At 39.9% G+C, this 13854-nt stretch overlaps 1 protein-coding gene across 2 annotated transcripts; it reads right to left on the minus strand.

Moving 5' to 3' along the window:
* Positions 1-1314: 1314 nt before the first annotated feature.
* zgc:63972 (protein CutA homolog) lies at positions 1315-13536 on the minus strand. Of its 2 annotated transcripts, XM_049604778.1 has the most exons (7): positions 13503-13536; positions 13235-13352; positions 12567-12715; positions 10567-10626; positions 9351-9396; positions 9201-9250; positions 1315-4069 (listed from the first exon to the last, which is right to left on the minus strand). In XM_049604778.1, the coding sequence occupies exons 2-7, from the start codon at positions 13337-13339 to the stop codon at positions 3967-3969; spliced, it is 513 nt and encodes a 170-aa protein (XP_049460735.1). In that variant the 5' UTR covers positions 13340-13352; positions 13503-13536; the 3' UTR covers positions 1315-3966. The 2 variants fall into 2 exon arrangements, with proteins under 2 accessions (XP_049460735.1, XP_049460736.1); XM_049604779.1 differs by lacking the exon at positions 9201-9250 and having other exon boundaries at positions 13235-13536.
* Positions 13537-13854: the final 318 nt, after the last annotated feature.

The raw sequence follows: 13854 nt of genomic DNA on the forward strand, positions 1-13854 counted from the left end.
TCTATCAAAATTCTCTCAGGGGCTGCACAGCACGTTGTGTTGTACTTGTTCACCAGGTGTGGGGTCATTCAGTGTCTGCAAGAGGAAAAGAGAAAATGGATCACTTACAGAAATAGAAATATCAACACAGTTGCTATATATACACAGTTAAACACACAAAGTGACAGTATGTCTATGAAAATTTGGTAAAACTTGTTGACAAGCCTTCTCAAGATGAGTTTGTTTTTAATGACAAGAGCACCTTTAATAGTCTTCTGAAATGCTTCAGTAATTAAAGGAATATTATTTAGCGTGTTTGAGTGTGTCTATGCTGTTTGAGTTTCTTACTGACCCAGGTCTGATTGCAGCATAGTTGGACTGCAGAACAACGTTTGTATAAGCAACACAATGTAAACTTAAGACAAGCCTTGTACGGTATGCTGCATGGACATGATGTCAAAAACATGCATCCATATAAGCAAGGAGTGCTTTTCTTGATTAGCATTAATAACTGCAGTGATGCCAGTGTATACACACGCATTCATAAAATCTCTGTTAGCTCACCATGTTTGCATTGCTAGATCAGATAGCTGTGTGCGTGTGTGTGTGTGTTATTATCCTCAGTTTATTGAATTTCTCAGTGGGTGCACGTTATCATCAGTGTCTGTTTCTTACAGCTTATTCTTAATTATCCTGTTCCTAACTCTGCTTCCCATGGAGAATTTAATGACACACGGGGAGAAAAAAGAGGCAGCCATATGTCTCTGTGTTGGATATTATTAATGTAGAAATATATGGTACTTCTTTAGCTGCTTCAGCCAATTAGGATCTGACTGAATGTGCCGTATAGAGGGTCTTCACAGAAGTATAGAGAGATACAGTCCAAAATAATTAATTGTGAGTGAAAGAGATTCTATACACAAAATGTGATTATTGAGAGAAGTGAAAACTAATTATGCATCCTTTGATGCTGGTGGTAATTTGCAATAATAATGATACCAATATGGGAGAGACATATTATTCACTTTGTGGAATTCATCTTCATGCTAGCTCACTGTATAAGGCTGAACATGACTTCATATTAAGCAGAGGAGAAAAGCTCTAACACCATTTTCAAATTACTTCCTAGAAGAAGAGTGCTAGTGAGAGGTAGCTTACTCCTCAGCCAGGAGGAATTTTGGGTTATGAGCTTGTTGTGTTTTTGTTATAATATCTGACAAAAACTACCCACTTTAATTCAACAGGATCCATGTGAACGTCTGGAAACACTGGAATTAATTTAAGCAGTATTGAAACACCACCATCTTGTGGACACTTGTTCAAATTGCAGGATATTTCTCATTTATTGCAATATTTATTTCACATTGTATCATTCATCACTAGTCGGCCATAATTACTCACAAAGACATAAAAGTACCTGTATGTATTTATGGCATATTTAAACATGGTTTGTGCACACACATTGATGTTAATGGACACATATGCATTCAAGTAACAAACACCCCACACACACTGCCACCAAATGGCCTGATCTCTGGACCTGATGCGGAGGATTATTTTGGCTCCACAGACACAACACCCGACTAAACCATGTCTGCAATTCCTTTGTTGGGGCCTCATGCCGGAACCACTTTCTGCAGACTGAGGCTTAGTGCATATTTTTGTTAAATGAGGTAAGCATGCATGGCTGACCTGTGTAAGCACAAATATGGCATGGTATCACTGGCAGACTTGTTGTAATACTGGAGTATTAAACGTTGTTGTTTAATTTTTAAGTGAAATTAATTAAACCTCTCTGGTCATGTACCATATCTCTAATGCATATTTGTGAAAGCAAGAATACAGATAACAAGACCTGTGATGCTCTCAAGATGTTCAAGTGTAGCCGCGAGCTGATTAACAAATTTGTTTTTGTGATTCAATTAAAGTTTTATTTATTTGGCAAGACTACTCTCATGGAGATCAAGGATGTGTTGTTCATGGGAGACCTGCTCTGATCAGCATCAGTTCTTCGAGATACAAACAAAACACAGAAAATATTTCATAATTAGTCTGATACAAGTGAGACAGGGTCGAGATGTACAATAACAGCGAGTGCTGTCGGTCATACCTGTTTGTTAATTTATCCTCAGTAGTGCTGTGTAGCGTTGTTTGAGGTTATGCAAGGTGGTAGTGGATGTTTCATTAATCCACGCTGAGCTAACCCTGGAGCAGAGCAGTATGAAATTCAGCTTTTTACTTGTAAAAACAGTACACAAGGTAAACAGTTGTGGGTTGCCTTCCGATAAAGTAAATCTTTTATAGCCTGACAGATCAATAACCTATTGAACATGTAAATTGCTCTGACTTCCTGTCCGTCTAAGTGCTGCTGACCAGGTTTCTCTGTTTAAAAGGCCTTCGTGTTTTTGAGAACAGCTTAAAAAATCTTTTGACTTTCAATTCACAACAATAAATAGTTAAAGGTAATGTTACAGTATTGGAAATGATATGTTTAATAACAGGCAGTACATCTCTATTATATAGCAATTACCAAATTTATATAGTTATTAGTATTGTATAGTCAGACCATCAATATGTTCCTGCACACACTATTATTACAGGCCTTACAGACAAACTTTAAAGGGACAGTCCACCCCAAATTAAAAATTGCATATTTTTCCTCTTACCTGTAGTGCTATTTATCAGTTGAGGTTGTTTTGGTGTGAGTTGCAGAGTGTTGGAGATATCAGCCATAGAGATGCCTACCATCTCTCCAATATAAGAGAACTAGATGGCACTCTGCTTGTGGTGCTCAAAGCATAAAAAATACATTTAAAAACTTAACAGCAATGTCTCTTTTCAGAAATCATGACCTGATTTCTTGAGATAATCCACAGACATTGTCGTGCGCAGTTTCATGTGGGCCTATTTTCTATCGTACACCTTGCAACTGTATCATCTGCTGTAAACTGTATCATCTACTCATAGATGGGAGGCGTGTGGTTGTCACAGCATGAGTTATAAACATAAATGGTGTCCTACTCAGCTGAGCTGTGGTGTTAGTTAGCTTAGAGGTGCTAGGTGAGCTAGCTGTAGGCACACGCTTCCCTCTGCACAGTGATATAGTTTGTGGATGTGGTAAACCAGTAAAAAGACAATAGTTTGTATGTGAACCTGCTCACAACAACATCTGTGAATAATCATGACTTACCAGGTCATACTTTCTGGAAAGAGACATTGCTATTGAGTTTTTCAAATGTATGTTTTTTTGTGCTTTGAACACCACAAGCTGAGTGCCATCTAGTTCCATCACATTCAAAAGAAGGCAGGCATGTCTACGGCCAATATCTCCAACACTTGGCAACTCGGACCAAAACAATTTAGATTGATAAATAGCAACACAGGTAAGAGGAAAGTAAGTATAACTTTCTCAAATGATACAGAGATGTGATTCCACTAATGAGTCCATTATTTTCTAAATCTGTATACCTTGGACTGTATTATCAGTCATACTATGGTTACCTTCCACAGGATGTCTAAATTTTCTTCTTTTTTTAAATATTTGTTTTTGTGCAGTTTAAGCCATGTTAGTGTAGGTCAGTTTAGTCAGTGAGAGCTTACTGAGATAATCATTGTTACCTATGGCTAAATGTATTATGCATATTTACTTAAAAGTCACTGGTTGACTGGTACTTCGTTTGTTTGACATGTCCTGTCCTGGTATGGTAACCCATACCTGCCAGTCGATCAGAAGCAAGTATTTTCTATAACTGTGGTACAAAGTCTCTTTAAAGGATTGAAATCAAATCCCCATAGTACACAGTGGAATTTACAATAAGAAGGTCAGAGCAACAAAAAAGTGTAAATGTCACGTATTGAACTTTTGTTCAACAGAGTGCTTTCAGATCCCTTCGATCCAAAGCCTTCAAAGAACAGCCTGTACGCATGGCTCATTTTCCTTGTTCGGCTGCAGTCCATGCAAAGATTGGCTCTGATTTTAATGATGTATCAGTTGTCTGGAATGGCTTCATCCATCCACTTCATGTAAGCCAGACTGCCGTCCTCCACCGCAAAGCTGAGGACTTCTGGGTTTGCATAGGGGTGGACAGACCTTGAAGGGACCCGCACAAACACAAACATGTCAGAGAGGGCATGGAATTTCTTCATAGAGATGAAAAATAGCAGTAAGTCACATTTGTACTAGGCAGGGCAAATTCATTTGTATAGCATCTGTCAACAACAAGGCCATTCAAAGTGCTTTACAAAAGACACAGTAGCAGTAAGACGAGATATGTAAGAAACAATGTACTGTTAAAGGACAATATAAAAATAGTCATTTAGTGATATTGTTATATCAATCTGTGTTTGCATAATTATTATAGTCATATAATTATGTAATTATTAACATTGTTATGTTGTTTTCCATAATATGCGCTAGTGGGAGTATGTTGATGTTGAACTGAAGAGGCCCCAAAATGGAACCTTGAGGGACTCCAATTAAGCACTGTACAAGAAAGTCCCACCTAGTTTTCTAGTCAAGTAATATTTTGTGGTTAACAGTGTTGAATGCAGCACTGAGATTTAACAATAAGACTGAAACTTTTCTTCTGTTTGTGTTCAAGTAGATGTCATTCAATACCCTTAGGAGGTTTATATGGGCCTGAAATTGTTAATTAGTGAGATGAGGCGTAATAACTGCAGTTTTCAGCGCCTGTGGGAAACAGCCTGGGAGTAGAGAAGTGTTGACTATTTGCAGATCTGATTTTATGCAGTTAAATACATTAGTGAAAAAGCCTGTAGGAAAAATATCAAGGCAAACGGAGGATTTCAAATGCTACACAATTTCCTCCAAGGTTTTATGGCTGACAGGACCAAATTGCGTCATGCTAATTTAATGGGTTTTAAGTGCATGCAAGGACAATATAGACCCTATACCTGATGAGGAGGAGCTGACAGCTTGTCTGACTTTCTGAATTATGTCAGTGAAGAAGGATGCAAATTTGTTCAGTAGATAAAATCTCAGGGCTACTGATACAAGTGGGGTTTGTCAGCCGGTCAACAGCAGCAAATAAGGCACATGCATTACAACTGTTTTCAGAAATCAAGTAAGAGGAGGGACTGCCTTTTATTTCTCATATCTAAATTATAAATGCAAAGTCTCTCTTTATAAATGTCATATTATTTTAATTTTCACACACAATTTCCACCAGCTGAGACATAAGTGGATGCAGAAGCTGAAGAGAAAGCCTGAGCGAAAAATTCACTGTTTTTTTCAGTCATGTAACGTTCTGTGATTGAAAATTTGTGTGCATTGAGATGGTCATCTTAAAGATAACATGGAAATGATCAGTAAAAGCAAAATCTGTCACCACAGCCTTAGAAATGTTAAAAGCGTGGAGATGATGGAGTCCAGAGTGTGCCCCTTATTGTGTGTGGGCTCTGTCAAATGCTGAGTCAGTCCATAGTTATTCCAGAGTAATTCTTTAATGCTGCTGTCCTGGGAGCCGTCGACATGAATGTTGAATTCACCATCAATAACTATACATTCAAAGTCAATGCAGACATTAGGAATTTAACTTGAGAACTGTGTATTCAAACGAAGCACATTTTCTATAAGACGTGTGGTTGCACTGGAAATAATTGTTAAGCAAAACGGCAACTCCACTCCTTTATTATGCACTTTAGCTTCGCTCATAAAACTGAGGTTGGGAGGGGTTGAATCAATGCAACGCTGTTATCTGACCAAGTTTCCATTAAAGACATAAAATCAAGATCGTGCTTGATTATAAAATCATTAATTACAAATTATTTGCCTGACAAAGACCTGACATTTAATAAAGCTCAAGTGTTAAAAGCGTTTTTTTGCCAATTAAAAGGTCTGTTGTGAAGACAGACAAGTAATTGCTATGAAATTTGATTATAGCAGATTTAGCTGAGTGCAATTTTACTACTTATCAAAATAGGAAAAGGAACATGCAGTCCAGAAGAAGAGCACAAAGACTAGAAACAGGGGAAAACAGATTGGTGTTAGAGAATGTGCTTAGTTGGGGTGGAGGCCAAATGACCAGGGGGTAAATTTAATGCCAGCGTTAACCAGTGCTCCCATTCTATCAGTGAAATCCAAAAGGGGAGAGAGGAGAGTGAAGGGAGGAGGAATTAGGAGACTGATCCATGAGCTGGTTGTCAACGCACTGACACTGACAATGTGATGTTTTGTCTTCAAGCTGTGTGCCAGGGTGCATCATCTCAGGCCTGGCAGATGGGTGTCACCAGATGAACTGAAAATGATCTGTCAGTACTTTAAAGGGACAGTCACCCCCAAATCCAATATATGTATTTTTCATTTTACCTTCAGTGCTATTTACCAGTCTAGTTTGTTCTGGTGTGAGTTGCAAAGTGATGGAGTTACAAGCTGTAGAGAATTCTGCCATCTCTTGAATATAATGGAACTATACTGAACAAAAATGTACATGCAACTCTTGTTTTTGCCACCTTTCACAGGTTTAAGTCAAAGATCTAAGACTGTTTTATGCATGCAATAGATATATTTTTCTTAAATTTTGTCCATGAGTAACCAAACTAGCTCAGGACTTCACATCAAGCTGCAAGATCATCTAAGACCAGCCACCCGAACAGCTGATGCAATAGTTTGTTGGCACAATCTAAGAATGTTTGCACTACCCGTCAGAAATTGTCTCAAGGAAGCTTATCTATAGGCTCATCGTCCTCACCAAAGCTCTGACCTGACAGCAGTTCATCATTGTAACCGACTTGCAGCGTGCATCTACTGCTAGCTCACCTAGCACCACTGAGCTGTATAATGGTACAGCTTAACTAAGGAGGACGCCATTAATGTTTACATCTTGTGCTGTCATGAGCATGTCCATGAGTAGATGCACTCTTCCTTCTACAAGGTGATACAGTTGGTGCGTGTACTGCACTAGAAAGAAAATAGTTCCCTCATGAAACTGCTCACAACAAAATCAGTGGATTATTTTGAATAATCAGGTTATGATTTCTGGAAACAGACATTGCTGTTGAGTTTTTTAAAAATCTATTTTTTGGCGCGTTGAGCACCACAAGCTGAGTGCCATCTAGTTCCATTATACTGGAAAGAAGGCAGACATCTCTATGGCTGACATCTCCAACACTCTGCAAACTCACCAAAAATACAGCAAAACAGGAAAAATATGTACTTTTGATTTTGGGGTGAGCTATCCCGCTCACTCCAGATATGCTTGGGTGGAGGCCACCTGCCCTGAAAGGATACCCATGTCCCCAGAACAGATTGAAGGTATCAATATAGTTGATCCTTTTCAGACCACAGGTTTTGCTGAGCCATGTGTTCAGTGATACAGAGTCTGTTGAACCTTTTGATCCCTTTGTTGACTGTTGGCAGTGGCCCACTAATAAAAAACTGGGCTGCCAGTTTGTCCAGACAGTTCGATGAAATTCTGACTTACTATCTCTGCAAATATCCTTGGCTCCCACATGTAGAATAATATGATTCATTTTGGTATGTTTATTTATCAGTTCTCCCACAACCAAAGTTACAGGTTGAATCCTATCTTTAAAGATGATTTCCTCTCCTATTCTCCACATGAGACCTTTTCTCCTCCTTTGCCTAAAAAATCATTAATGTTTCAAACCTGTTTTTGCACTTGTAGTACCAGAGTGACTGTAGTTTGTCTTTATGCCCGCCTTTGGCTGTCCACCAGATGTCCTGGGTCTAAGTTGGCTGAGCTGAATCAATAAATTCTGCTCTCTGTGGGGGTACAGTCTTGCACTTGTCTTTGTGTTTTGTAGCCAGATTATCCCAGCAGGTAGAAATCATGGTACATAATTCAGATGCTTTTGTTTCAGTGAGTCTTGGGAAAGGTATAATGTCATTTAGAGATGGCTGTCCATTTAAATCTCATTGTGCTGAGACGCAGAAGACTTGGCAATGTTGTGGAGTTTGGAGGACTTCCCCTGTACCAATATCCTTGTTTTGAGAGCGGCAATCTTCTGTAACAGTTTATGACAGTCTGTCCGCTTCATCAATTCTGATGAGCAGAGAGGTATAGTGCATTCCAAGGTACAGTTCTATCAGTAGAGCAAATTACTGTTTGGGTCACGTTAACATTGTGGGTAGCACTTTGTAAATGATCCGCCCAAAAGATTTAGCAGTTATAGGTCCTTAAAGGTTTTGTAGCTTGAGAGTGGAACTGGGAAGAAGTATGAAAAAGATGAGACGACAGCAAGAGAGAAGAGCGTCTGCACTGGAGCAAAGCAGGAAGCAATTCCTGTTTATTCCAATTATTTTCAACCTGGACTTTTCACCCCACAAGATTCTATTGCAACAACTTGGCACATGAACACATCGAACAGTCTGCTCCTGCAATCTGACCAAATGAGCAGAAATGTAAATGATTAACTCCTTATGGTTATCTGATGCCGAGGTAGTGGGATAAGTTATTTCAGGTAGTGCATATGTGAGATCAGTAGATTTACTAACTCTTGCAATTTCAGTTTTGACAAAACATCCTCATTCAAATACAGATATTTTCCATTTTTGTTACGCCAAACAACTAGGAATCATTTTTCAAGATGAAACAACTAAATCCAGCTCTACTTCTTCCAATTACTCTCACACACAGCCACGGTGAATTAGAAAGCGTGTAATCAACAACAACAATATATTATGCAATATGCTTTTTATGAATAAAATGTAATTGCTTGATCACAGGGACTGCTTTTGTTGAACAATGCAGTGGCACACTGGGGGTCTTATTCGTAAAGATAGACAGTGGAACGGTAAGTACACGTTAAGGCCCAAGTTGAAAATAACTGCAATGAACTTTAAAAGCAGGGGTGTCGAACATACAGCTGGTGGACCAGAAGCGGCCCGCCAAAGGGTCCAATCGGACCAGCTGGATGACCTTTCATATCTAATATTGATGAGATGTTAATGTTGAAATGTCTCTTATTTTGTGAGTGAATGAATGTTTTCAGAATATAGTTCTTTACACTAAAAGAAAGGTAAAATCTGGAGTATAGGTTATTACGCCATGGTTTTACTGGTCTGGCTCACTTGAGATCAAATTGGACTGGCCCATGAGCTAAATGAGTTCAACACCCCTACTTTAAAGCATGTCTACAGTAGCATATGCAGCTTAAGCACTAAGTTAGTTTGAAACATAAAAAGTAATTTGATGTACAGTTTTAATCTGAAATGACCATTACATAAAGCAGCCTCTCACCTCACATAATCTATGACTTGCTGGGTCCTGGAGGTCTTTGTTTTCACCAGCTGCAACAACAGTGACATCTCATCTTACATTTCTTCCTTCTACCTCAGCATGCCTGTAGAGTACATGTTTATCATAAAGGGACTTTCTCAGTAAGCTTACCATAAGAACTTCGCTTGCATCCTGGATTTCGCCTTTCCAAAAGTACCTAAAGAACCACAAAACCCAAGACACAGTTAGAACACATGTAGGGCTGAAAGATAGAGAAAATCATGAATCTATATCGTATCAATATGACAATATTATAGGGTTGACTACTGGTGCTTGGACAGAATATTTACACAAGATTTTAAATCAATCATGTGGATATAATGTCAAGTGTGTAAAGGCAAATAACACAACAGCAAGAACACTCTGTTAAGTTTAGAAAATTACAGCACATTACTGTAATGCAGCCTTTATATCCAGGAGAAGACATCACTTACATAATATCCAAAATCTAAGTAGATATCTACTCTCATGTCACAATATTACATAATATAATATATATATTGCCCTGCCTCAGGGGGACTGTAAATTACTCCAGGCTGAGAAGTACCAGCACAGTGCACAGTGCAGAGCCTTTAAATTCAGGTTAAAAAAGCTTTCACGAAAAACTGTATTTTCCGAAAGAACACAACAATCAAACCTTGCCCAACTCATTACGACTGCTGTGATTCACAGTGATACTGTCAAACCATTCCAGACAGGCTTTTATTGTGTCAAGTGCAAAACTGCCTCTCTGCTTTTAAGCATGGTGCTTTTTTTTGTCGTGGACTGTGAGAGATGGCATGTGAAATGTCAAAATCAATGTTGAGGTATAAGACTAAATAAGCCTGGATGTAACCAAAATTCATCACACACCTGCACTCACTCGCATAAAAACCCCTACCACATCCATCACCACCCTCACCCCTGAGCTAATCCAACCACATCGTCTATTTTTAGGTTAAACCTCTGTTTGGTTAACAGGTTTAACGCTGCCTTTTCTATTTACTTCCCCTCCATTGTCTCCACCCAGAGTTTTTTCCTCCTTTGTTCCTCCTGTGGGTTATGCATTAACAGGGAAGCTAATCCATGCATATAAACATATGGCCGCTTTGAAGGCTAACTGCCACTCAGTTTCTGGTGATGGGAAAACTGATAAATGCATTCAGATGCAGCCCATTCACCTTGTGGTTTCCTAGGCAACCAGCTATGTAGGGGAGAGGAAAAAGAACATGTGTTTACGTGTGTAAGTGTCTGCACATGTGAGGGACATTATAACTAAGCTCGTCTTTGTGTCGGCGCCCCAGCTGGGTACAAAGTTGTGTCAAGGTAGGGGGCAGATGTGATTTACATTGTGGAGGTTCTGGAGAGAATGTTAACACTGGCTGCCAGCCGCCTCTCCATGATCGCCCTGGAAAAAGACACAGAATGGTGGGGAGCGTGGATGGAAACGGAGGGGGTAGACATGGAAAGAGAGGAAAGAAAAATTAAACACTTACAAGCCACCAGCTGTTTATCAATTACAGCGTGAAACTGAACTCTTCATTATGTTGCACTTCAAGCAGGCCGCGGGAAACGACTTTTATGCCCTAAATTCAGAAAAGATGGTAAACTTCGCTTTCTGCTGCTGCTCAGCTGATATCATAGTTTATCACCAGCTCAGTTGTGCCCCCTCCTCTAACCGGCGTCTCTGAAGGAGGTGATTTACATATCTGGCACCCGCACTGTGCGCCGCTACCTTCTGTCTTGACACGTGGTAAATAGAGCTCATTTACATGCAGCTAAAATGCCAACAAAGGAGATGAGAGTGCAAACACAGCGCTCTACCAGTAGTGGGTTTGACAGGACTGTATCTCTTCTCTAGACAGAAAAGTCAAACTTACTGTTTGGTTGGCTGACTGACTTTGAAATCAAGTTCCAAACCAAATCCATGGCAAAGCAAAGGAATTAAATTAACACCCAGATTAACTGAATAGTTCAATTTTGGATTCACATTTTGAGGTTCACACTTATGTGTTTTATTGCAGTGGGTTAGATTCAAAGACTGACACCACTCTCATGTCTGTACAGTAAATTTGAAACTTGAGCCAGCAGACAGTTAACCTAGCTTAGCATAAAAACTGAAGGCAAGGTAAACAGGTGGCATAGCTCTGTCCGAAGATAAAAAAGCAGCACTTCTAAAGCTCACTAATTAACATGCTATATCTTGTTTGTTTAATCTGTGTATAAAATGGACTGTAAAAATGACATGTTATTGTTTTCTTGGCCAGGCGCAGTGATTTACGTGAGGTTGCCAGGCAATCACCAGAGTTTTCAGAAAGTTCATGCCAACTAGTGATCTTTAGAGCCTGTTTATACCTGGTATTAACATGTCTCTTGTGTGGACGACCACCTAGACACATTGTGATCTGATCTGAGGTGGTCTGAGATGTATTTAACCACATATATTTTGTAGTGTAAATGCTAATGTGTCCCAGACAAGGACTACATCATAAATGCAGCATGCGGTGGTTGTTTTAATGACAGCGCGTTAACGGTCTAGTGTGTAAGATTTAGTAGCATCTAGTAGTGAGTTTGCAGAAATGAACTACAGTGGCCTACACAAAAACGCGAATGGCCCTGTCTAGAGCCAGTGTTTGATATGTCCTTTCTAGGCTACTGCAGAACCAAAATGGCGGACTTTGCAAAGAGGACTCGCTCCGTATGTTGATATATTGGGCTCATTCTAAGGTAAGGAACAGTTGATTATATACTGATAATAATATAGTTACAAATGTTATAAACCATTGTTGCCAATAGATGCCCCTAAATCCTACATACTGGACCTTTAATGCTCTATAACATGCCTATTTTATGAGAAGTTGGACAAAGTGTTGCTTGATCATTCCTCGTTTTGCTCTGTGGAAGCAGATTTGTCGACTCCTGCAGACAGTGATATCTTCAGCACTACCGACAAAACTGCTAGCGTGACTAGCGAGCATTTGGCTAGTCAGAGTGTGGACATAGTTACTGTGTGCAGGGCCCTTTGACCGTCTTGCATAAGTGACACAGGTAGTAAAATCTGACCACAGAGGTCAGTTGGAGACGAATGATAAACACAAGTGAGAATAGTCATGTCTCGGCTGTCCATGTGTGGTTGGAACACCAAAGCACATGTTTATAACAGGTGTAAACAGGCTCTGTGTGTTATATTTAGAGGTCCAAAAATGTGGAACTACTCCTTTTGACATATTCAAGCTGAATCGTTTAACATCACAAGTGAAAGTATCCAAGTTTAGCTTCTATTTTTAAAGCACAACAGTTGTGTGTTACAGGCTGTAAGATGCGACTTGGTATGTGTCACTACTGTACCTGCCAATGTCTTTGGCTGCCTGTTCGTTGGGGCTGTTGACGAGAAGGACAGAGTGGTGGCCTGGTACATAGCTTCCTGTAATGGCTGAATGAAGCTGGACACCAATGGACCATAACCCGGGATACATGGACACAAACAGGACCAGGAGCTGCAGAGAGGGTTGGGTGCAATAAAGGACATCTCACAGTTACCTAACAGACTTATACTGTAAGACCATGTTTGTGGCATCCCGGAATGATGTTTGTATCTGTCATAAATTATTTGGACATTTGGCTGTTTCATGTTATTTTATGTTTGGATGAGGCTAAGTTATAACTCAATTTAATTATCTGCTGCCCTCTGAAAGGATTGCCATGTTTGGATTGGATTCAGTATTTATCCTCTTATTATTTGGCGCTGTCTGTCACAGATAAATGAGTATGGGCCTTGGCTTGGATGCAGTGACCAATTTATAATCTGTCCTACTTCTCTGCACAGCACAGCATCACAGCAAGACATAGCTGCGCGTAAATCCAACACAAACATGTTGGAATAAATAATAATTAATAACCATTTAGCATTTCAGACGTCAGAGCCTTTTTTGTTATGGATTACTTCAGACTTTTCTCAAAGTTTTCATATGGGAAATGATGATAGAAGTCGGTGAATTAATCAGGGTAGCTCTTACCAAGCATGTCATGAGCAGCACGGAGCGAAAGACAGAGAGGAAGACAGCCTCTTTATGGCATCTCTGGAACAGACACTCCATCCTGCTAGTGGCAACAAATGTCATTCCGGGAGTCCGGCTGGTGCAGATAATAAGAGGGACAAACTTCGTCCATAAAAGCGCCGAGACTTTCTCCGGAGATAATTAGTGTTCCGTCATTTTTATAAGCATTTCCACCGAGGTTAAACAGCTGCTTTGTGAGAGGAGAAACATTCAGGAAACTCATTACCTTGACAGAAGAAGTGCATTGTGTTGACAGGTACTTTGGGTCGGACTGTCGGAGGCAGAGATAAATCTCCGCGCCGTTCAATTGGTTGCTTGACACTTCCTGACACGGCGGCGACCAATCAAATTGCCGCTTCACCTTCCGCTGCCCTGCCTCCGGGCCCGGGTCATAATCGGCTTTGGTGTCTTCACTACATAAACACAGGTTGGTTCAGCCTCAGAGCGGCAGTTCAAAGCTGTGAATGCACCAAATGAGAATACAGTAACACTGGTTTATAAGGTCGTTCTTCAGAGGTGGAAATTGAAATAAACTACAGGACTGTGATAAATTAGAAACCTATATTTAGCTGTTAGTA

This window comes from Epinephelus fuscoguttatus, linkage group LG18 (genome assembly GCF_011397635.1).
Source record: "Epinephelus fuscoguttatus linkage group LG18, E.fuscoguttatus.final_Chr_v1".
Lineage (NCBI taxonomy): Eukaryota > Metazoa > Chordata > Actinopteri > Perciformes > Serranidae > Epinephelus > Epinephelus fuscoguttatus.